At 31.2% G+C, this 23306-nt stretch overlaps 2 protein-coding genes across 2 annotated transcripts in view; both read right to left on the bottom strand.

Annotated features, from left to right (window-relative positions):
- LOC139488863 (uncharacterized) overlaps positions 1-23306 on the bottom strand; it is a 190399-nt gene that overhangs the window by 86704 nt on the left and 80389 nt on the right. The gene's annotated exons all lie outside the window — the stretch shown is intronic.
- The window catches only part of LOC139489354 (mucin-2-like), a 63405-nt gene that overhangs the window by 16483 nt on the left and 23616 nt on the right, over positions 1-23306 (bottom strand). Inside the window, exons 6-10 of the mRNA XM_071275663.1 lie at positions 22739-22898; positions 17500-17583; positions 15615-15729; positions 14624-14739; positions 9762-9851 (exon numbers count right to left, since the gene is read on the bottom strand). Coding sequence (XP_071131764.1) covers positions 9762-9851; positions 14624-14739; positions 15615-15729; positions 17500-17583; positions 22739-22898 — 565 coding nt within the window. The remainder of the gene's footprint in view (positions 1-9761; positions 9852-14623; positions 14740-15614; positions 15730-17499; positions 17584-22738; positions 22899-23306) is intronic.

Below are 23306 nucleotides of genomic sequence, written 5' to 3'. Positions count from 1 at the left end.
ATCCGAAAAGGCACATTTGATTTAATATTATTTACCGTCAAAGATATTCCAAGTGTTTGGTTGAAAAATTTCACCTGCCCTATTTTAATTTTGATCGGTGAAAATTTAAGAAGCTGTAATATAAACCAGTAATTATAGTGTGTGATAACATTGTGTGAGGGAATTCGACGTTTGATGTACCACTGTTCACTCCAGTGCAATTTATGACAATACCACTGCATCAATCAGAATTATTTTTTTTGCAGTGTTTTAAGAAATGATTTTGCTGTGTTGTCGCGTATTATTTGTGAAAAATTCAATGTTTTAAAAAGGCGAATTTTCTTTATAAAGTCAATGATTATGTTGACTTTTGAAGGCCAAACTTTCTACAGCCTTAAATACGCTAATGAAAGATCCAAAAACTATACCAATACATAACGACATGATTATGAAATTATAACAAATCTATTGGTTAACAAATTTTTACTCGTTATTGCAAAATAATGAACTTAATATATCTGACATTTTCTCCCTACCCAGTTTACCCTTATACATTTTTATGATGTGGACTGGTCATTGTTATTGAATCGTAGGCAATTTGATTGGATTAAGTTGTTATTAGTTTACCTTCAAACTTGTTTATGCTTTTCATACATGACTATTGATTAATTATAGAACGTGCATGAGCATGAATGTGACCGGTAACTAAAATGACCTTCAAACTGGACACTGGACGAGTCAATATTATGTTTTATCAATGAAAGTTAAGGTATGAAAGGTAAGAATTGCCACTTATTCGATTTTCACAAAATTTTCGGAATATACAGTTGGAAAGGTTATTTTTTAAAAGCCTATTGTGAAGAGTAAAGAGAAAGTTTACAAATAATACGTTTTGTTCCATTAAACAAGTCATTTTCGTAAGAGAAATACCGAAATATATTTTACGCACGACTACGGCAGGTAAAATTATTATTTATCATAATAAAAAAAAGCATTTTTCAGTCTCATTGGAATATGTTGATTACAATTAATCCCAAACTTAAGAAGTAAGTAACTAAAGTCAAAATATGTCCGATCTGCCTATTTCTGCACATCAAAAGTCAATACGATCGTTTTAAAGTCAATTTCGTCTACCTCACAAAATCTTGTTAGGCACTATAGTAAAAGAAAAACACTTCACTGTATAATATAACGGTAAAATAAATGATGATAATGGATGACGACCAGCGGCAAAGAAAATTAATATTCAGGACGATAATATGTAAATATAATAAGAGTATTAACCCCGTTTTTTACTAAATTCAATTCAAATTCAAATTCAAATATTTATTGTCATATAAACTCTGAACAATAAGTTTGTGACAAATAATATAAACATACACAAAATACATTTAACAAACAAAACCATGAAAACAAAAAAAGCAAAAAAGCAAAACAATCTATCTATATGATATATAAATATATTTTATAAATAAATCAAGAGTCCCCTGTCCTCAGTTCTAATGCCTGTTTAAAATAGGACCCTAAGCTTTCTACTTCTTTTGAGGTTGATGGACAAAGAAGATATTTAATTTTTTCATTTTCTTGCCAGGACATAAAATCTGGCATATGTTTAATTACATTTCCTATAAAGTTATCTCTTAGTTTAGCAATTTTTTTGCAGTATAAAATAAAATGGGCTTCATCCTCCATTGTATTACAGGATGTGCATAGTCTTTTTTCTCTAGGTATTTTTAAATGTCTTCCTTTTTCTATCATTAAATTATGATCGCTAATTCTCATTTTTGTTATGTTCCTTCTCTTTTCAAAAGATTTACAGTTTAAGTAGTTTTCCATTTCTAAATTTTGCTTTAAACTTTTATTTATTAAATACAATTTACTTTTTTTATCTATTTTTTCTAATTTTTGTTCAAATATATTTGTGTAGAAATTTAAGAATTGATGTTTTAAGGTTTTTTTTAACAACTTTGAGTAATTTTTTCTTTTGTTTTCCTCAAGAATGGATGCGTCCATATTTACCTCTTTCAAAATATTTTTAACATATGTAAACCAGGTATAGCAACCTGAATTATCTAAACTTTTAGAAAGTAAAAAGGATTCGTATAATAATGGATTAATTTCAGAATTTAGTAATCTTGATAAGTAAAGTATACTTTGAGTTTTTATATGCAACTCTAGTGGGTATCTCCCTAGCTCTGTTCTCACAGCTATGTTTGATGAAGATTTTCTTGTTCCGAGGATATATTTACAGAAAGACAAATGTAATTTTTCTAAACTTGATTTATCAGTAAAATTAAGGGGGTCTATATTTGTTTTGGAAATATTTGCACGTTTTTCTGCTCTAAATTTTGTAACATAAGTATCCATATAAGTTATTTCTGAATTATAAGTGGCTATTGGTTTAACTATAGAATCAAAAAGACTGCAAGCTACTTTAACTGGCAGATTATTTAAGGAACCAGTATAGAGGGGGCGGACAGGGGGGTACCCTTCTCCCTTCTCCCACCCCTCTTCTCCTTTCTCCTACCCCGTTCTCCTTTCTCCCATTCGAATAAAACATCTCCATTTGAGATATTTTTTCTTGAAATATTAGAAAATTTTTTAAAAGGAGAGATATTTTATTTTTTCTCCTTTCTCCCAACCTTCCTCTCCTTTCTCCTACCCCCTTTCTCCTTTCTCCCACCCCCTTTCTCCTTTCTCCTACCCCCTTTCTCCCTGTCTCCCTTACCCCTGTCCTCCCCCTCAGTATAAGTTTTAATGGCAAACATCACTTTCCTTGCTTTATTTACAAGCTCTTCAGAGCTATGCAATAAGTTTCCATTTGATTTCACAAGAATTCCAAGAAATTAATACTCAGAGACATTTGACAAACTTTCATTTTTATATTTTGATAAAGATGTTTCCACTTTTTTATTATTTTGCTGCAGAATCATTGTTTTAGTTTTATTAATATTTAAAGTTAATTGCCATTTTTCACAATACTTTTCTAAGTTGTTCAGACTATTTTGTAGGCCTTCTTTACTTTCAGATAATATTAAAAGGTCATCAGCAAATTGTTAAGATCCTACTTTAGTATCAATTAGTTCTAATGGACAGCTATTTTCATTTGAAAACTCTGCATCTAAATCATTAATAAATAAATTAAATAAAGTAGGACTCAATGAATCCCCTTGTTTAACCCCTTGTGTGATTTCAAAATATTCTGAATGCCACTCTTGATGCTTGAAGGCAGATTTTGTTTCCTCATACTGTCCTTTAATAATATTAAATATTGTTTTCCCTGCTCCTGCCTTATACAGTTTATAAAGTAAAGCTTTTCTCCAGACAGAATCAAAAGCCTTTTTTAAATCTACAAAGCAGGCATATATTTTATTTTTATTTTTGTGTAAGTATTTGTTTATTAAAGACTTAAGCACAAATATACTATCAGAGGTTCTGTGATTTTTTCTAAAGCCAAATTGAGTATTACTTATAGTATTTTCCATCAGTTTAATCAATCTTTCATTTAATACAGCATTAAACAATTTTGGTAAGCAACTTATCAGAGATATTCCCCTGTAATTATTAGGATCAGTTTTTACTCCTGATTTATGCAATAAAATTAAGTATGAGTATTTCCATTTTGATGGGTAAATACCTGTATTCAAAATAAGGTTAAACAGTTTAACAATACTTTTGATAGACACATTTTTACTAAATTTTACTATTTCATTCATAATGGTATCTGGGCCAGGCACTTTTTCTTTTTTTAGCTTACTAATAACATTTTTTATTTCAGAGTATTTTATTGGAGCATCTGTTTCTCTGTTAGATATTATGTTTTTTTCAATATTAACAAGTTGTTTTTCTATTTCCTCTTTCCATTTTATATTTACAAATGTGGGTTTTCCTTGGTCCTGAATATGCTTCGTAATTATTTCTTCATCTTTTAAAATTTCTGGCACTTCATTACCAGTATTTTTTTTGTTTTTCATTCCTTTAAGTATTTCCCAATAATCTTTAGGTTTCTTATCAAAACTATCTGTTAATGAGTTAAATATTTTCTCTCTGTATTGTGCTTTTTTAAATTTTACCATTTTTTTAAAACTTTTTAACAATTCAAAAAATTTCTGTTTAAGTTGATTATTTGGACATTTTTTAAGTTTATTTCCAATCCTGTTTATTTCTTTTTTTGTCTCATATACACAATTGTCTGACCATGCCTGTCTATATTTTTTTCTCTTACTTTTAATTCTTTTTGTAATTTTACAAGTAATATCAGAGATATTTTCAAAAATGTTAGTTAAATTTTCAGTTGCACCATCAACCCCTTTTTGATTATCCTGATACTCATTTAATTCAAACTTCATTATATCATTTTTTATATGCTCTGACATAAGAGCTTTAAGTAGCAAGTTATGTGAATTTTCAGTCCATTTATATCTTTTAAAATATTTCCATTTTTTTTTCTATATGACTTTTAAGGTCAAAAGTTTGTTTTATATTACAATTTAATGTTAACTGAATCTGTACATGATCTGACAAGTAAGTAAAATCATCAGTTTTAAAGTATTTCACTGAGGACAGGAGACTTTCACTTATTAATGCATAATCTACAGCACTGTATCCATTTATTGACATATAAGTATAGTAGCCTAGGCTGTCCCCTATAAATCTGCCATTTAATATGCGTAACCTTGAGGCAATACATAGTTCTAATAAGGATTTACCTTGTACATTTGTTACATTATCTTGATTGTTTCTAGAAATTTCAGTGTCGACTTCATAATAATTTGGTATTAGATTTTTAGCATCAAAATTATTTATTTGACAAGAATCTCCTGTAATAAAATCAGGACATTTACCAGTCCTTGCATTCATGTCCCCCATTAAAAGTATTTTTCCTTGTCTTGCAAAAGTACTGATCTCATTTTCTAAAAAGCTATAATCATTTTCAAAATAGTTTGAATTTATAGGGGGAATGTATAATGCACATAATTATAAGTCTTCTTTGAAACCAAAGAATTCCTTTTCAAGTTTTAGCCATAATCTATTTTGTGATTTTGTACCATTAATATTGGTTATACCTTTTGCTATTTCTTTTTTGTAATAGACAATAATTCCTCCACTATGTCGACGTGCTTTTTTTTTCTTTTTGCGTATTTTTGAGAAAGTATTGTAATTTGATATTTTATAATCTTTACACTCCCCTTTCCAGGTTTCAAGTAATATATTTATGTCACTTTGAATTTTATCTATAAAAAAATCATTTACTAGACTGACTCGCTGAGTCGTTTTTTTTATCGTGTAAGTTCACAAGATATTCAATTTAGTTCTCAGGAAGAAAAGTCACCCGACCCGGATACATTTCCGACTCTGAGCCGGCCAGTCTGTGCTCTTACTCTATGATGCCACGTGTTTAGCGTTGAAATAGAATACCAATTTAATTAACGTACATGTATTTGTTTGACCCGTTCGGGATTCAAACAAATGACCTCCCGGTCTCGAGGCGAACACCCCCACACGAGACCAACCAGGAGAGCGGTAGTGATCGGTAGTACAGAATATCATACCAAAAACTAAAGTACAATACACAATACAGTTTCACAGAATTCTCACAGTTACTAAAGCGAGCTAAAAGTATCTAACCTAAATTAGATGCGTGAAATGATATTGTAAACTACATGTAAACATCGATGATCGACTTCAGGGTAGATTTTATGGATCAACGCTCTCGGCAAATTAAAAAGTCTTGCATCTATTATTTGAGTGGTCCGAATGTTGCCAGCTGTTGCAAGTCTTTTCTGTCCTTATTCAATATACCCTCATTTTCCAGTGGTGTTTAAAAGTTTCACGTCCAACCTCACTGTCGACCTCCTATTGCACGACCTACCTGTTGTATTTAAAATTTATGTGTTATAGTCATGAACATGCATGAAATATTTGCTACTGGACGTAAAGCCGCAAACATCAACCAATCAACTTAATTAATTCCCCTGTACTAGTACTTAGCACACAAAGACAAGATCTTGTAAAATGCTATAATGTACAATTTCCATTAAATTTTTATGTTTTTTTGGTTTTTTTTTTCTCTTCAATATATTACATAACTGACTGCTTACTAAAAAGTTTTAAATATTTTTTTTACTATGGTTCTTATCTACTGTTTTAATACGATTTATAACATATGATTTTTTTTGTCAGACAATGATAAAACTAAGAAAGATAAAAGGTTTTTTTCAGGTGTTTTTGCTTCATTTAGACATGAAAAGAGAATAACGGACGACTAAATTAAAGAGTTTGTTTTCATATGATTCATTGAACTTGCGAATATATCCCACCTAACACGTTTTGATCGGGCCAGTGAAACCTAGTTTAATACGGTTTTATTAATTGAAGTTTGCATGCACAGTTTTTATTTAAAAAAAAAAACCAAATAAGGCAAGATCTATTAATAAATTGGACTGAATAGACAAAACTAATTATTTTGCATTCGCATGTAACGTAATGTAGGAAAATTACCGAATCAGAAACAAAATGAACATTTACCGGATGAATACTGTGAAGAACCTTATGCATTTAGGTCTGTTCGATTAGAAGTTCCAAAACAAGCTGTTTAAAAGACCTAATTGTTTGAATAGTTTACTTACTGTTTTCTAAGGTCTGATCTTTACGAATCTATTTCATGATTACTGACAGATCAAAAACATCAAGTATATATAGCAAGAACTTGTTGGCCAGAATATTCATTGGTCAGTTATAAATGAGGTCTGTATGGGGGTTTGATTGCCTCATTTATTAAATAGGAAATCGTTATTATGAAAAGTTGGCTAAAAATATAAATTTACCCCCGAATTTTGTAACACTATTATTTGGTGTTATTTTAATGCTAAAAACAATTATGATAAATAAATAATTATATGATGTAATGTCATTTAATCGGTCCGTTTTCATTGCAATTTGGTAACTGTTAATTGTATATATCAGCCTGAGTACTGTTTAACTATCATTAACGTTGAACATATTTAGACTCGTCCAATTCAGGGGAATTAGGTTTCTGCAAATTCTTTTTATGTACTTTTCTTATATTTTTGACGGTTTGTAAGTCAGTAAAAGTTCAATGATTAAGTTAATATTGACATTAAAAGACCTCCTCACAAAAAGGGCTGTTCAAATCCCCTCGCCCTTCGGGCTCGGGGATCTGAACACCCCTTTTTGTTCGGAGGTCTTTTAATATCAATATTAACTTATCACTGAACTTTTACTATTACTTATGATATAGTTTTCAAGGCATAAATAACAAAAAAAAAGGTATAATTTGTCATTTAAGGGCAATAACTCCTATAAGAAGTCGTCTAATAGTTTTGATGTACTATTACAATTGGTATAGCTCATCATTCTGATTATTTTTGACCCGTCAGATTTTCCCTTTGTATACAAGTTACATGTATAACGGTTTTCAAATTAATGCCAAAAACTTTTATATTACTCCTAAGTTCTATTTTTAACAGTATCAGCCATCTTGGTTAGCAGGCGTGGAAAGATTTTGTAAACTAGATATTATGATGATTGTGGCAAAGTTTTGTTAAATTTTGGCCAATAGTTTCAGAGGCGAAGACGACGAAGACTGATGACGACGCATGATGGACGCCAACGAGCCCAAGTGATGAGAAAAGCTAACTTGGCCTTATAGACCTGGCCTCACGGTCATAAAACTTTCGAGCATGATTTGTGTACTCAGACTAAAAAAATAACCAATCAAATTGTTAGATTTCATGTTTCGAGCATGATTTTTGTGCTCCGAGCACTGAGCAAAGTTTTATGCCTTCAAGACCAGCTGGTGAACTTAAATTAAACTATTTCAAACAAATAAACCGACATGGTTTGTCGACCTTTTCTGAAAACATCATAACAGATAGATTTATTACTTAAACTTCCTTTCACTTTTGCTATAACTGCTGTAGGTTTTGAGACACTAGCAAACACTGCTTTTGTCCCCTTTGTTCATTTTTAGCCATGCCGGCCATGTTTGTTGATGGATCAGAACTTCGGATACAATTTACAAACTAGGTACTTACTAAATTTCGTCCAGTAGTTTCAGATGAGAATATTCTTGACGTCGACGAAAGCGACAGACGACGAACCCCAAAAAATGAGCAACTCGATTATCATATAAGAATTGATATTCACTCGGATGCTCTGAATGAATATCAAGTAAATCTTGTTCCACGTATTTAAAACGTCATGTTGCTCGTACAAGTACGAATATATTTCGCATTCGGTAAAGTGCACGTGACAATCGACAAAAAAAAAGAAAAGAATGATCTATATTACATATTGAACATATCTGCTGTTTCATTTGACACAACTATTCTATTACATGTACAGCCACCTAAACAATGATGGCTTCCATTACACCTTCGACAACATGTCTAAATACTTGATGCAATATCTTCCTTGTAAGGTGAAGTCCTTTATTAATAAAATCATGATAGAAAAGCCAAATACATGTATAACAAAACTACCAAATTCCAAGGCGCATTCAAAAAGGTTAAACACAAGCCCTTAAATACAGTATCAAATAATTTACTTAATATCATACATACGCTTACAATTAACTATTAATCAAAAAGTTCAACGATAAAGCAATGTTATACAAAGACAATAAAAATCAGAGCAATCAATGATAACAAGATTAATCAATTTCAAAATGAAACAGCGGTATTTGGCTGAGATGGATATTCTAATATGTAAGGACATAGATAAGCATTGTTGGCAAAAACGTTTCCGTGAAGGATTAATAACAACTTCCATATCAGGCAAAACTGATTTTAGATTGATTTGGCTACTGTATACTAGCTTATGTTCGCGGATATTATATTTCGCGTTAAGTCCTTTCTAGCCAAATTCGCGGCGATTCCATTATGCGATTTTTAAATGTACTTGGTGTAATTATTCAATATAAGATCCAAATGTTATATTTTCGAGACGATTTATATATTCGCGTTATTTTTCTTCTTGCAAAAATCGCGAAAATAAATCGCTCGCGAAATTAGTTGGTTTACAGTATTTTGGTTATATTGCCGGCCAACTGTTTCGGTCCTTATACATTAGTGGCCTCGAATTGTTCGGCTTTGAGCTTACCTGATGGAGATAAAATCAGCATAAAATATGCATAGAATTGTTTCATTTTTCAGTGCACTAAGTCGATTCCGCTGCAGGTAGACTTTCAGTCTGAGATGGTTTCACCACCTCAGATGACTGTACTTCTATAACTTACATCATGTATAACACACATTTATACAATTGTATCCGTTTATAATATGAAAAAATATAGTAAACTTATATTTCAATTCCTTCAGGCAATGTTCATCTTGTATAGATTTGGCTAGGTTTTAAGGTCCTTTTCGGTCGAACATTGCATAGCCCGTCAATTATTTAAGTTTGAAGTCTAATACAGCATCGGCTTTCAAATATTTGGCTGTGTACGTTCCCAAATAATGTTAATCCAGAAAAGTACTTAGAAGACTGGACTTATAAATTTAAAAGTGTTGTCTTATAATTTTTCGTTTTCAATATTGTTTGTAATTGGTTAACACTATCAATTTTAATTATCTTATATTTTCAATGTCTTTACGGTCGAAAACAACTCGTTTTATTTTTGTCAATTTAATAAACAAAACAAAAACAAAGAAAACAACAACATGTATTCAGAAGAACTGTGTTCTATCGAGCGGATTTGCACGATATATTACTACTCTTTATCTTTGCAACGTGATGAAGATATAAAATTTGATACTAACTGTTGATGGTAACTGGTGGTGTTGATGTTACTTTCAGTGTTGTTACCGGTACATCTGTTGGCGGTGGTGTTAACGTTGGGGCCGGTATTACTGAAAGTAAAAGACAGTAATCATTTATACCTTTCCTGTACCAAGTCTGCACTACAAAAATCTAAAAGTCTGAAAAGACCAGTTTTTGTCTTAATTTGCATGAATTTTTACTTGACATTCTCCAAAAGTATGACTTGTGTCTTAATTTTTCTTGACAAATTCTCATTTATATCAAATTTGTATGAAATTTACTTGACATATTCTCGACATTCTGAATATGGTCTTAAAATCTCTTGACATATTCTTGACATTTGAATACTGTCTTGAAATTTCTAGACATGTTCTCGACATTCTTATTTTTTCTCAGTATGGCTTGACATATTCTGAACATTTTGAATTGTGTCTTAAATTTACTCGTCAGTTCTGAGTTTTACAAATCATTACCAATATTCATGATATAACTTTAATCTTTATTTCTCTTTATATAATATACAGTTGTTTCAAGTTACACTTCACAAATAAAAGTTGGGCATGTAAAATAATTGAAAATTTGGGTATATAAATATCTATACAAATGCATATATGGCTATGAAATCTAATGTATAAAATAATTTAAATGTGGGTGTGTTGATATAAAACAATTTAAAATTGGGTTTTTATTAATAAATAATTACAAATTTTGATTCTTAAATCTTATAAATTAAATGATTAAAACCAATCATACTGAATACATATTTCAATCTACATTCATAGTATTCAATGTTTATATGGTAAATAATTATTGTACCAAAATGTGGCTTATATAAATAGCAAATTGTGATGATATACAAATCATTCATTTAACAGAAGAAAAATTTGTGTAATGTCATCTGTTGGAATATGTATTAAGTATTACACATGGACAGGATGTTCCCCATAAAAGTAAGGTATTCCACACTCCAGAGTACACGCAACTGTCAAATAGAAATTACTGATTTACCTGTACTTAACCATACAACTTATTAGTTGACCGACCATGTCACTACAATTGTAAAAGTTTGTTCGTATATGAACATGAAAATCATCATTCTGATGAAAATAAATTGAATTAAAATTGATTTTCTTCATCAAACTTATAGTGTTAATTATTTTAACATAAAAAACAATGAATATTTCCCAAATATTAAAAGAAAAGTATTATCTTCTCCAGGCATAATTAAAAAAATGTATTTATAATTGGTCCATTTTCTAATAAATGTATTATATGTCTCTGATTTTCTATAAAAATCATTGGTCTCAAAAAGACATGCATAATATAGATCTAAACATATTTTCTTTTACGGAAGGAGTTATCACAAATATTTATGTTTGTTAAAAAATTATAAAATTCAACACTCAAATTGGAATAAAGAATGTGTTTTGGTTGTCCTAAAAAACGAATAAGGTATTTGAATCAAGATGGGAACAAATTCTTTGACCTTCACAAAAGGTTAAAGGTTAAAGAAAGCAAATTTGACTGGCAGTTTTGCGAACAGTAAAAATATAAATGTTGTTTGTCAGTAACTTCAACTTATACTCCAAGTAAAAACAATTAATTCAACGTTTAATAAAAACAAATCAAAATTAAACTACATGGGGGATTATTCAGGGTATTCCAATTTAGTTGCACCAAAAGGGTATCTCACTATACCAAATTAATCCTTGATTTTTCAAAGTTTAGTTTAGCCATAATAAGTATATAACAGCAATAGAATGTCATAATCAGTGCAGAATAAGTCTGTTCACATTCTAAGGCGAATTTATATTGTTGAGATAGTGTCAAGATATATTTAAGACTGTCAAGAATGTGTCGAGACATATTCAGACATTATTTAGAATGTCAAGAATATGTCAAGACAGATCGAGACATTATTAAGAATGTCAAGAATATGTCAAGACACATCGAGACAAATTTAAGACAGTCAAGAATTGGTCGAGACTAATCCAGACTCTTATCAGATGATACAGGATGTGTCGAGAAATTTTAAGACAATGTTCATACTGTCAAGACACTTGTCAAGAAAAATCAAGAACCTTATTAGACAGATTAATACTATGTCAAGAAATTTTAAAAATTATTCAGACAAATTAAGAATGTCGAGTAAAAATTCATGCAAATTCAGACAAAAACTGGTCTTTTCAGACTTTTTGAATTTTGTAGTGCTGGCGCCTCTAACCTATATTAGTCTTTTGTGTTTTTTTTTAATTTTAGTTCATTGATATGCTTTGGAGTTTAGTGTGACGTACAATTTTAATGAACTAATATACATTTGAAGGAGCCAACTGAAGCCCTCATCCGGGATCGGAAATTTTTCGCTGTTCATTAGGGGTCTTCGGATGTTTTCTGCACTGTGATCGGATTGTTGTTCTTTGACATATTTCCCATTTCCTTTCTTACTCTTATCAAAATAATGTAAAATTCAAAAGAAAAAACGAACAAAGCATACATTTTTGTTTTGGGCCAGCTGAAGCACGCCTGCGGGTGCGGTATAATCTCGCTGCATTTAAGACCCATAGGTTGCCTTCGGCTGTTATCTGCTCTTCGGTCGGGTTTTTGTCTCTTTGATGCATTTCCCATTTCCATTCTCAATTTTAAAAGATATTTTTTATTCCCTTTTCACACATTTAAGGAAAAACACTAAATTAAACGTAGAAGGAGATGATACATATATATATATATATATATATATATATATAAGTCTGAAAATTATACCAAACAGTGTTAGAGTTAGATTTTATACTGACAAATTTTTGTCCGTCCCTCAGCGGGATTCGAACTCACACCTTTGATACACTACAGCACCAATCGCTTAGCCTCATGTCCAGCGCTCTAGACCACTCGACCACATCCGCTATATAAAAATATAACTTCAATAGTCGTAGTGTTACCTTGTCACGGAAGGTGAATCTAGAGATAGACATGAGACACGTGTTTTTTAAGCGTGTGTAGATGTTATATTATTATTTTCATACACAATGTATTTATTATTTGTCAGCAATCTAACTCAACAATTTTTATATATCATATAGGATCATGATTCATTTCATTATACAGTCACTAGAAATAAGTATATTTTACAAACAAGTCTAAACAAGTGACAAACCATACAATATACATGTCCACTGGATCTAAGAGTGATATAGATACAAGGTTAATGCAAATATTTATATAAGTCTGAAAATTATACCAAACAGTGTTAGAGTTAGATTTTATACTGACAAATTTTTGTCCGTCCCTCAGCGGGATTCGAACTCACACCTTTGATACACTACAGCACCAAACGCTTAGCCTCATGTCCAGCGCTCTAGACCACTTGACCACATCCGCTATATAAAAATATAACTTCAATAGTCGTAGTGTTACCTTGTCACGGAAGGTGAATCTAGAGATAGATTTATATATGGAGGGGACAAGGTCTCTGCGCAATACTAGGAGGTGTTGTCGTAGAAGTTAGAAAATAAAGTACAGGTTCCAGCCCCGGCGCCGGGGAGGAAGTTACGAATCAAATCTACTCTAACATCGTTAGGTTGATTTTCTAGGCACTTTATATATATAGATTGCCTAACAATGTAATTTTAACACACTATTTGGTATGTAAATATAAGAATGTTTAAGATATTTACAAAAGGATGAAAATAAATGCAATATTTCGCTAGACCAACTAGCTGATAAAGCGTGCATTTATCCATGTGAAATCGGATGTAGATGATAAGAAACTTTTGCAGCTCAACGTCTATGTTGCACTTAGCTGCCTTGAAAATAAGAAAATTTTGCAGCTCCATGTCTATGTTGCATTGGAATTAAGCTGCCTTGAAAATAAGAAAGTTTTGCAGCTTAATGTATACGTTGCACTTGGATTTAGCTGCCTTGAAAATACATAATTGGTAGTTGAGGTAAGCAACGTCCATTGACCAATATTGCGGGATAAAAAGGACGATGCTTTGTTTTAAATTATAATATTCTTTTTCTTTCCTGTATCTCTTCTCGTTAAGACCATCAGGTTCTAAAGTGTGGAGTTGGTGGATCCAAAAGTTTTCTCGCCGTGGGACACCTGTCTACATCCTGTGCCGATGATATCTCTAATAACGGTCCTTTTCAGGGCCATCAATATTTTAAGAAGAATCAACCTTTGTTGTACATAAGAGAATACTAAAACACGAATGACATGTATTTTTGAACGTCAACTTGTGTTTGTTACTGACTCATTAAGTAAGAGTAAGTGCTTTTACAATGATTCAAAATACCCTTCCACTGTTAGTTCGTATTAGCTGCGCCCTCAGTGAAATAACCTTCTCGTGTTGACAATTTTGGATATTCACCTTTTCAACGGGCCATTATTGTATGTTATATGTCGTTTGACAGTTTTGACTTATAAGAACAAGTAGTAGAGCTCAACATTCTGCCCTTGTCAGATTTTCTCTGAAGAAAAAACTCCAATTAATTCCTAGGGGTCATGTTAAACGAAACTTTAAAAGCAAAGATAAAATGAGTCTTCATGAAATTCCAAAATAATTTGACTTTTATAAAAAAAAAAAAATGGTCCTAAAAGTACAAAATAGAACAATTCCAAAACAATACCCAGATCTTTTTACTCAAACCTATGGAGAATATTTTTTAACAATCGTTGATAAGATAAAAAAAAATTGATAATTAATACTTTACTGTCAGTACTTCATCGCAATGTTGTATAGTATTCACAGCTTTTATTTAGTTTATAAAAAAGTGTTTTAAACAAGATCAAAACATGTTATCTTACTCGCTTTTAATCATTTCTCAACAGATAACATCATCTTGAAGGAAACATAAAACTCACTGAATATGGGTATCGGTGTCGGTGCTACGGTACTACACAATGGAATTTTACAACAAGGATTTAGGTAATCTTGCACCAAAAAACAGTTTGGTGGAATCTGTGGGTATCTTGGACATCTGAAATAAGACACTGAAAACAATACATTTATGATAAATTCATGATAGAAGTTTACATTCAGTTGTTGTTGACATTTGATACTAAAATCTATGATGCATTAATTGTTTATGTTTAATTCCATTTTCAGCACTCTTGGTTCTATGTTGGAAGCCATTTTTTATTGGTAGAGAATGGTGGTGTAACAACAATACTCAATTCTAGAGATTGCAGATCGTATCCCTACAGAGAATAGCAAACCAAAAATCCAGTAAAAATGCGGGAAACTCCTCGATCAATTCTATAATAGCATGCGCAGTAAATCATCTTCACCACATGTTTAATCGTTTGGTGAGTTCAATGATCTGGATTCAAGAGCTATAGGAGGGGTTGATTGAAAGAGAGTGTGGTTTACGATACAATTGTATTTACAAAGTTCAACATTCAACAATAAGCAAAACCCTTACTGCATAGCAAGCTGTAAAATAATCCGATGTGAAAAAATGTAAAATTCAAACCAGAAACTCATAACTGATCGAAGAACAAACGAACAAACGCAAATTAAATGTTATATTCAGCAATAAATGAAAAGTAAAATTAATTTATTATACAGTAAAAAAACACACCTGATTTGTGTATAAGAAGACAATTAATTGATTATTGCATTTATACTGCCTGTTTTCAAGATACATGTTTACTGATAATTTATTCTTTTCATATTTTCTGTCCATCAAAGTTTCAAGATAACAGACAAAATTGCTAAATCAGAAAAACAATTATTTGTCTAAAATATCTTTTGGAAGTAGTCGCTTTTAAGATAAATGCATTCATAATAATTTTGCTATGGACAGTTTTCCTATATATATAACATGGTTCGGTGATTTAAAAAAGTTCTTACTTTTCTGCACATCTGTACTGACCGCTTGTTCCATCCATACATGTACAGTCGTAATCACAACCATCTTGCCATTTTTGACCTGTGGTATATTGTCTACCTTTGTATTGACATGTTCCTGAAAATATCATCGGTCAGGTGAATTTGGATACTATTATCAAGTTAAGCGAGATATGAAAGTTAAGCAATAAGCAATCAGTAAATTGAAGACCTACAAAAACTATTTCTAGAGGTGTCATACGATTTAAGAGTAGAAGTTTTAATTATTCAGTGATGGAATGTTTCTAGTTTTCACATCCTCGAAATTCATATATTTTTGTTTGTTTTTAAAATTGCATACATTGATGGATAAAAAAACACTAGAGGCTGATGACATGTATGATAGAAAGAGAGAGAGAGAGAGAAAGGGAGAGAAAGATAAGAGAGAGAGAAGTGTAAATAGCAATGTGAAAGTTATTAAGTCGAACCTGTGTAATGTCCTAAAAATTTACTATTTCTGGAGAGTACCCCAACAAAAAGTTGCCCGCGCCGGTAGATGACTTGACATGAAAATCTAAACCTATTTAATTCTTTTATTTCTCTTTGCTTTAGTTTTAGAGATGAAAGCCAAAAACTTCATTTGACTCCTATGTTCTATTGAAAAGAGTTGTTTTAAGTATTTTCAGAGTAGAAAATTAAAAAAACATTATAGCCTTTCAGCAAAAAGGTTAAGATAAACATTTTAAGGGCAATAACTCCTTAAGTGGTCAGTTGACTATTTTAATCATGTTGATCTAATTTGCTGAATATTTATAGCTATTTGTACTGTCTTTACATATTATAATATTACCGAAAATAGCCAAACATAATAAAATTTAATAACAAGAGGCTCAAATAAGCATGTGTCGCTCACCTTGGTCCACAAATGTATATGCATATTCAACACAGAACACTCTCCAACGTTTTGACAATAAAAGAATTCATGACAACAATCTGTTTTGTTGATCATGTATTGCATGTATTGCTTATCTTTTAGTCTGTTAAGTGTCATTTGCTCTTTTTTAATTTTTTGCTCAAAACACAGAAGTTGGTTTAAAACATTTCATATTTTAAGGGATATCACTCTTACAAAGAGTGACAGTCTTTCTACTATATCGGCATTAATCGACTTGTCAGTAGATCTTGCTTTGATCATCATTTTCATGAATTTATTGTCTATTTATCTATTATAGTTTTTAACATATAACATGTAAAAGGTAAAACGCATAATCAAATTCATGAAATTGTAACAATAGTCATCAAAGGGCAATAATTACAGAAAGGATTAATTGGACAATTTCTTCTATTTGTCTTTATATAGAACTCGTATTGCTGATCTTTTTTTTTTAATTTTTTTTAGTTTCTATGTTTCTATGATAATGTTTAAGTAATAAGGCAAATACGCCAAAAAGTAGAACTTTTTCATCATTTATATGAATTAATTCTCTATCTATCTATTATAGTTTTTTTAATGTTTGATAACATGTATAAGGCATGCTGTTGTGAATACTTTAACAAAGAGATACATGTACCATTTACTGTTGTACATCGAGTTAAACTCCTTCAAAATCAGTTGCCCCACGACAAATTGCCGAAAAAAATTACATTAAAATTTTGAAATGGTTCTATTAACGGACCTACAAGTAGCTTTTGTTTAGGTCAATGGATATGGTGTACACACCGTTTGAAGCGATGACAATTACTCCAGTCAAGCACAACCGTAAAATCCTCTCACGGTTTTCATTGCAGAACCAAATGTTCTGCGTGTGTAGATTACCAGCCGTGGTTCATGTTTTTCATCTTTCGAATTTGTACGATATATTACTCTTTATCTTTGCAAGTGTAAATAGATATCAAAATAAATACTAACTGCTGATGGTCACTGCTGATATTGAGGGTGATGTTAGTGTTGGTATCGGTACAGTTGTAGGCGGTGGTGTTGGAGCAGGTGTTACTAAAAGTATAAAACTCATTATTAAAAAAATTGATGTAAAATTATTACACAAGTGTACATCACTACTGCAGACCAAATCATTAAAATTCCATTAAAATACCATTAAAATACCATTAACAAACCATTAAATCTCATGAATCCATTAAAATCGTCCATTATCTTTTGTCAGAAAATAATTAATAGTTTTGTAAAATATGCCATTAAAATAAAGATTTATGGCAAGCATTAATGAAATTACTATTACTTTTTCATTCATTTGACTGAAATAATTGTCTCTTCACGAGATTAATGGGCATTAAGATCATAATGGACATTATTTTTTCTGTAGAGAAAAACGTAACGCCCATTAAAGTGATAAATAATATCAAACTAATGGCCACTAAATTAAATCAAATAAATGTTATGACTTGTTTTATTTTTAATGACCATCTATTAGTACAAGACCTATATAAGGACCCATTACTTTACATAACTTATATATTAATGCCCATTACCTGACATTATTTAAATGTTATCATTTTAATGACCATTAACCAGCCTAATTTATAAATCAACGTCTATTACTTTAAATGATTTTTATATTAATGCCCATTTCATGTCTTTTCCATACTCCTAGCTATAGCTGACAGGTTCTCCATTACTATATAAGATTTTTTGTTTGTTGTCCTTTCCACAGTATCAAAGTTTGAAACCAGGGTCAAACACTGGATCTTCAAATGTTTCTATGCATGCATGAGAGTTATAACCTGAACTTGAGCGTTTATGATGAAGGAAGTTACTTATTTCTTAAAAAAACATCCGAAGAAACCTTCACTTTTAGGATTTCCTTTCAAAACACCGAAAGACGAATCGGTTTCATCATTGATGATCTTGAACGATTACAGCTAGATTATTTAATAATTTTTCTTGAACCGTGATGAATTTCATGATGGAAATAATATTTTTGAATGCTGCTGTTCATCTTATTACATTCTCCTTCACAATTCTTATTTAGAGCTATATTTTCAGATTTAGATAAAACAACTAATTCCCAACCTAACAAAACAAAGAAAAAAGATCTTGTATTGCTACTCTATATAAATACAAATGTATGAAATCACATATGACATAATAATTAGGTCTTTCCACCTTTCCGTGGAAAGACCTATTGATTTTGTTCTGATTATTATTATTATTTTTTTGTTCTTCCACCTAATTTTTTTCTTGCCTAGTATTGTTGTTTCATAACGCTTACATATTTGGAATATGATATCACATAGTTTATTCGCTTTAAAAATTTACAACAGCGTAACAAAATACTTTACGGTGTAAGAGTTATCTCCCCAAACACTGTTTTCCTTGTGGCCACTACTCCTTCGCAACCGTAAAAGATTACGACAAATTTATTTTACCAAATTGCTCGTTCCATCTTCAGGATAAGACTATTCATTTGGACTGAAGCTTTTTGGAGACTCCACATGAGAGTTATTCCCCCTTTTTCATTTGATTTAAGTGATATGCATTTCTAACTGATAAACCATAAGTGATAGAGACCTATGGTCTTAAGTTTTGAGGTCCTTGGTCCAAAAAAATGAAAATTAGGTCAAGGTCAAAGGTCAAGGTCATGTTCTAAATTTTGATTTTAGCTTATTTTCACTGATTTCAAATACCGTATGACATATTGACAAATAATTTTTCATAAATTGTTAGTTGCAACATGCCCTTTTTTGTATATTTTGGTTGAAAGGGTGCGCAGACAATAAATGGGAGTTTTTGCCCATCTGACATTTAAAATTACGCGTAAAGTGATATTACTCTTTAACCAAACATATTAAAGACCTAGGATCTTTTGATTTAAGGTCCTTGGTTTGTGACCTTGAAATTAAACAATTGGTTTTTAATTTTATATATTATCATATGTGACTATAAAGTCTCCTTCTATCTAAACCCTGATCAACCAATACTACAACTAAAATAAAAAAACAGGAAAAAAACACTATATATCCATATTGCTTGGAATGCAAGATTCCAATAAAAAAAACTATACCCACAAACCGATCACAAACCGCCGTCTCAATATGATCAGCTCAAATACGACAAGCTTTTTAGAAAAACTATTACTTGCAAGGTTGGTCGCAAAGAACATATTTGAAAATGGATTCAACTCTGTAAATTTTGACAGACCCGAAATTCCGGATAATGTTAATCGAACGTTGCGGAAATTCTGGTCCATCGTTTTTAATATTTTATATTCGCTGGATGTGACGTTTCTTTAAAATTATGGGATACGATTTTGAAAGCTGAATACAGAAATAAAATATGTATTTGCCAACCGCAAATGGAATCGTATCTTATTATATCATTTCTTTTTGATGTTTCTGGAAATATTTTGCATAAATAAGCACAAAAAAAGGTAGGACTTTGAAATTATGTAAAATTATTAGCCGGCAATGAAAATTGCATGCAAATGTTGAGTCTCAAAGTTCCCCCAAAAATATGCTCTCAAAGTCCAGACGTAATAACGTCGTAGGAAGGCGTCCCCAAAAAATAGCTTTGCAGACGTCATTATTATTTGGACTAGTGTACACCTTGCAAGGTTTCCATGCCAGTCAGACAGTTTTCACTTGACCTCGATCTCATTTCATGGATTTGTGAACAGGGTTAAGTTTTCGTGGTGATGTCCACATCACTGGCAGGCCTTGTGTCATCTGACTTTGATCATATTTTCATGGTACAGTGATCAAAATTGGGTTTTTGAGTTTTGGTCTATTTCTAAAGGGGGTGGTACTTTAAATTGGACCCTACCATGCATAAATTTGAATATTTCTAATAATTGCTCAGGTTATCTTTCTTAAATAACCACCACCGACCAAACTCAATTAGAAGAGCCTTCCAACCCCTACAATTAATTCAGCAGTGCCTTCCGACACCCCCCCTCCCCTTTACAATTAATTCTGGAATCCTAATATATTATACATGAATTATAATTACTTAATGAAATGATTGTAATGTGTATATATTTGACTCTGGAAGGATTCATGATCATCTGCTTTAATATGCATATGCCAATCGTGTAAATTATCAGCCCATTAAAGTAAGAAGCCAGCCATTAAAGTGTTTAATTTGTGGCTTGTAAAGAGTTAAATGGCAATTAAAATACAAACACATCATTAAAGTACAAACCGGCCAATAAAGAAGAAATGATCCATCGATGGAGATAATAATGGCCGTTACATTCTTTTATAGATGTATCATTACTTTTTCATGCCAAATTTAATGGTTATTTTTTAATGCCCACTATTATGACTATCTAGTCGTTTAAATTGCTATTAAAATGCAGGAATGACCATTAAAAATCCCATAGAAAAAATGGTGCTATTAATAACGGTTACATTTAATGCACATTAAAATTTTGAAAACATAATTCATGCCCATTAACTGTTATAAAATAGAAATTAATGGCCATTATCTGGCAAATTCATGCCCATTAATATATTTATGAAAAAATTTAGTGCTAATAATTAATGGCTATTATTCCAAGTTTCAAGGCTTTATTTAAGGGTTAATATTAATTTTTGTAATGGCAAGACGATCGATTTAATGGCAATTTAGCACATTAAATGTAACCGTAATAAATAGACCTGATTTAATGGGTATATTTCATTGCTCATTAATGGGTATTCTTACAGTAATGCATATGGTCATGATTATATGGGTATTATATATTTCAGTCTTTTGCACTAAATAAATATTCCAAGTTCTAGAAGAGCAGACGATACTACAGATGCGAACATTATCTTCAGTTCAATTAAATCTTCCAAATCATCACAAAATGTATCATTTGTTATTGATTTCACAGATCTTACGTAACGGTCAACTTAACTAGCCCTTTGGTAAAATGGGTGGTTTGTGTAGTGTTACTTGTTGTATCGGTATGTATGATATACATGACCCTATTCAGCAGTTCAACCTATGCTTAAAAGGGTGGTCGATTTGATTGTCTTAGATATATAAATACACAGCCACGTTCAGTTTGAATGGGGACGTTCAATCAAATAAAGGGAAACTACAAACATTAGCTCTACACATTACAACAAATAAGGCCGGGAACTACAGGGGGACTTTTTCAATGTCTATCTTTTTATAGCATGCTCTCATTTACCTGTTGCAATTGAAAGTTATATTCTTACCAATGTCAACCCAGTCTACATATTATTGTATGTATGTATGATTTTATATTGCTAATGTGACATATAGGTACAATGGACCGGGTGTAAATATTAAATCGCTATGTATATAATTGTATAGATATATGTTATGATACACTTGACACTAAAATCATTAAACAGTAGTTCTAACTTAAAATGACAAACTAAAAAACTAACCATTTAAGGTGGCTCGGTACTATTCGACTGCGCATAATTTCACGCATGAATTACAAAAAGTATTTGTTGAAAATTCGATATAATTTTTTTAAATATTTTGATTGATTAGAAATGTTAAATCATTGAAGTTATGTGACTTATATAATATTTTCGTTATTATCCGTATTTGTTAAAGGGTCAAAATGACATTTCATCCATTTTCACCATTTTCCCGCTAAAATTTGGGTTTTAAGGTAATATATATTTTTTTCCTTATCGGTGACCTATGTTTTTTATTTGCATATTGTTTGAAGCTATATTTCAGCTTTTTATATTACAGTTTTGGACCAAGTGTCATAGAGCCTTTTTTTTATATTCCGATACAAATATGTCAACACCTTTATTTTCCCTATCATTTCATTGAAAAATGGTCCCTTTTACATATCTGTTTAAAAGTAAAATTTTTAGCTTAAATGGTCCGTGACCCCCTATTTTTTCGACCAATTTGATTCACTTTCAGTGAAGAATAAATTAACAAAAAATATGGCACTTTTGATAGAAACTTTGAATGGGCCCGAGCCACCTTAAAATGGTTGAAGTGTTTTGATTTGTTTTGATTTTAAATATTTTCGTCTTTTTTTTCGTCTTGATTGTTTTCATTGTGTTGACCGTACTGTAACGAATTTGACCTACCAAATAAGACTATTTACCGGGTTTGTAATAACATGAGCAACACGATGGGTGTCACATGTGGAACAGGAACTCCTTAACCTTTCGGAGCACCTGCATACATTTAAGTATGTAATACGTACCACAGTAATCTTCATCTTCAAATGATGCACAGTCAAAACTTCCATCGCATTGCTTGGCTATCGGTATACACGTTGCGTCATCACAACGGAACTCGTTATATGCACATGTCTTTCCGCATGTACAGGTACAGGATGTTCGGTCCTCAACTTCGGTTTCATCCTATGATTTAGAAAAGATGATAAAAAAAACACCATGTGTTGCATTGAAATTATAACACTTAAGTCTGCCATGACTATCGCATAATAATTTATAATTAGGATCGATTAAGAACTGAACTGATGATATCAGCTTTCCTATAGTGAATTTTCAACCTTTCATTAGCGTCTGCATACAGTGGTTGTATCGCCTTGGATAAAGGACGATGTTAAGCTTGCATTTTCTATTATGTTTACCGTAAAGCGGTTTGCTGCATAAAATAAAAGTTATTTGACCAATGCCTTTTGATACCCTAATGTTATCCCTTCACATTTTTCACAAGTAGTAATCGAATATTTACATCACAAAATGAGACAAATATTATTCATTTACTATGTATTCATGTCTCACCAGCTTCCAATGAACAAAATA

The sequence above is a fragment of the Mytilus edulis genome, chromosome 9 (assembly GCF_963676685.1).
Source record: "Mytilus edulis chromosome 9, xbMytEdul2.2, whole genome shotgun sequence".
Classification (NCBI taxonomy): domain Eukaryota; kingdom Metazoa; phylum Mollusca; class Bivalvia; order Mytilida; family Mytilidae; genus Mytilus; species Mytilus edulis.
Note: the sequence above shows the minus strand (reverse complement) of the source record. Positions and strands in the feature narration are given on the sequence as shown.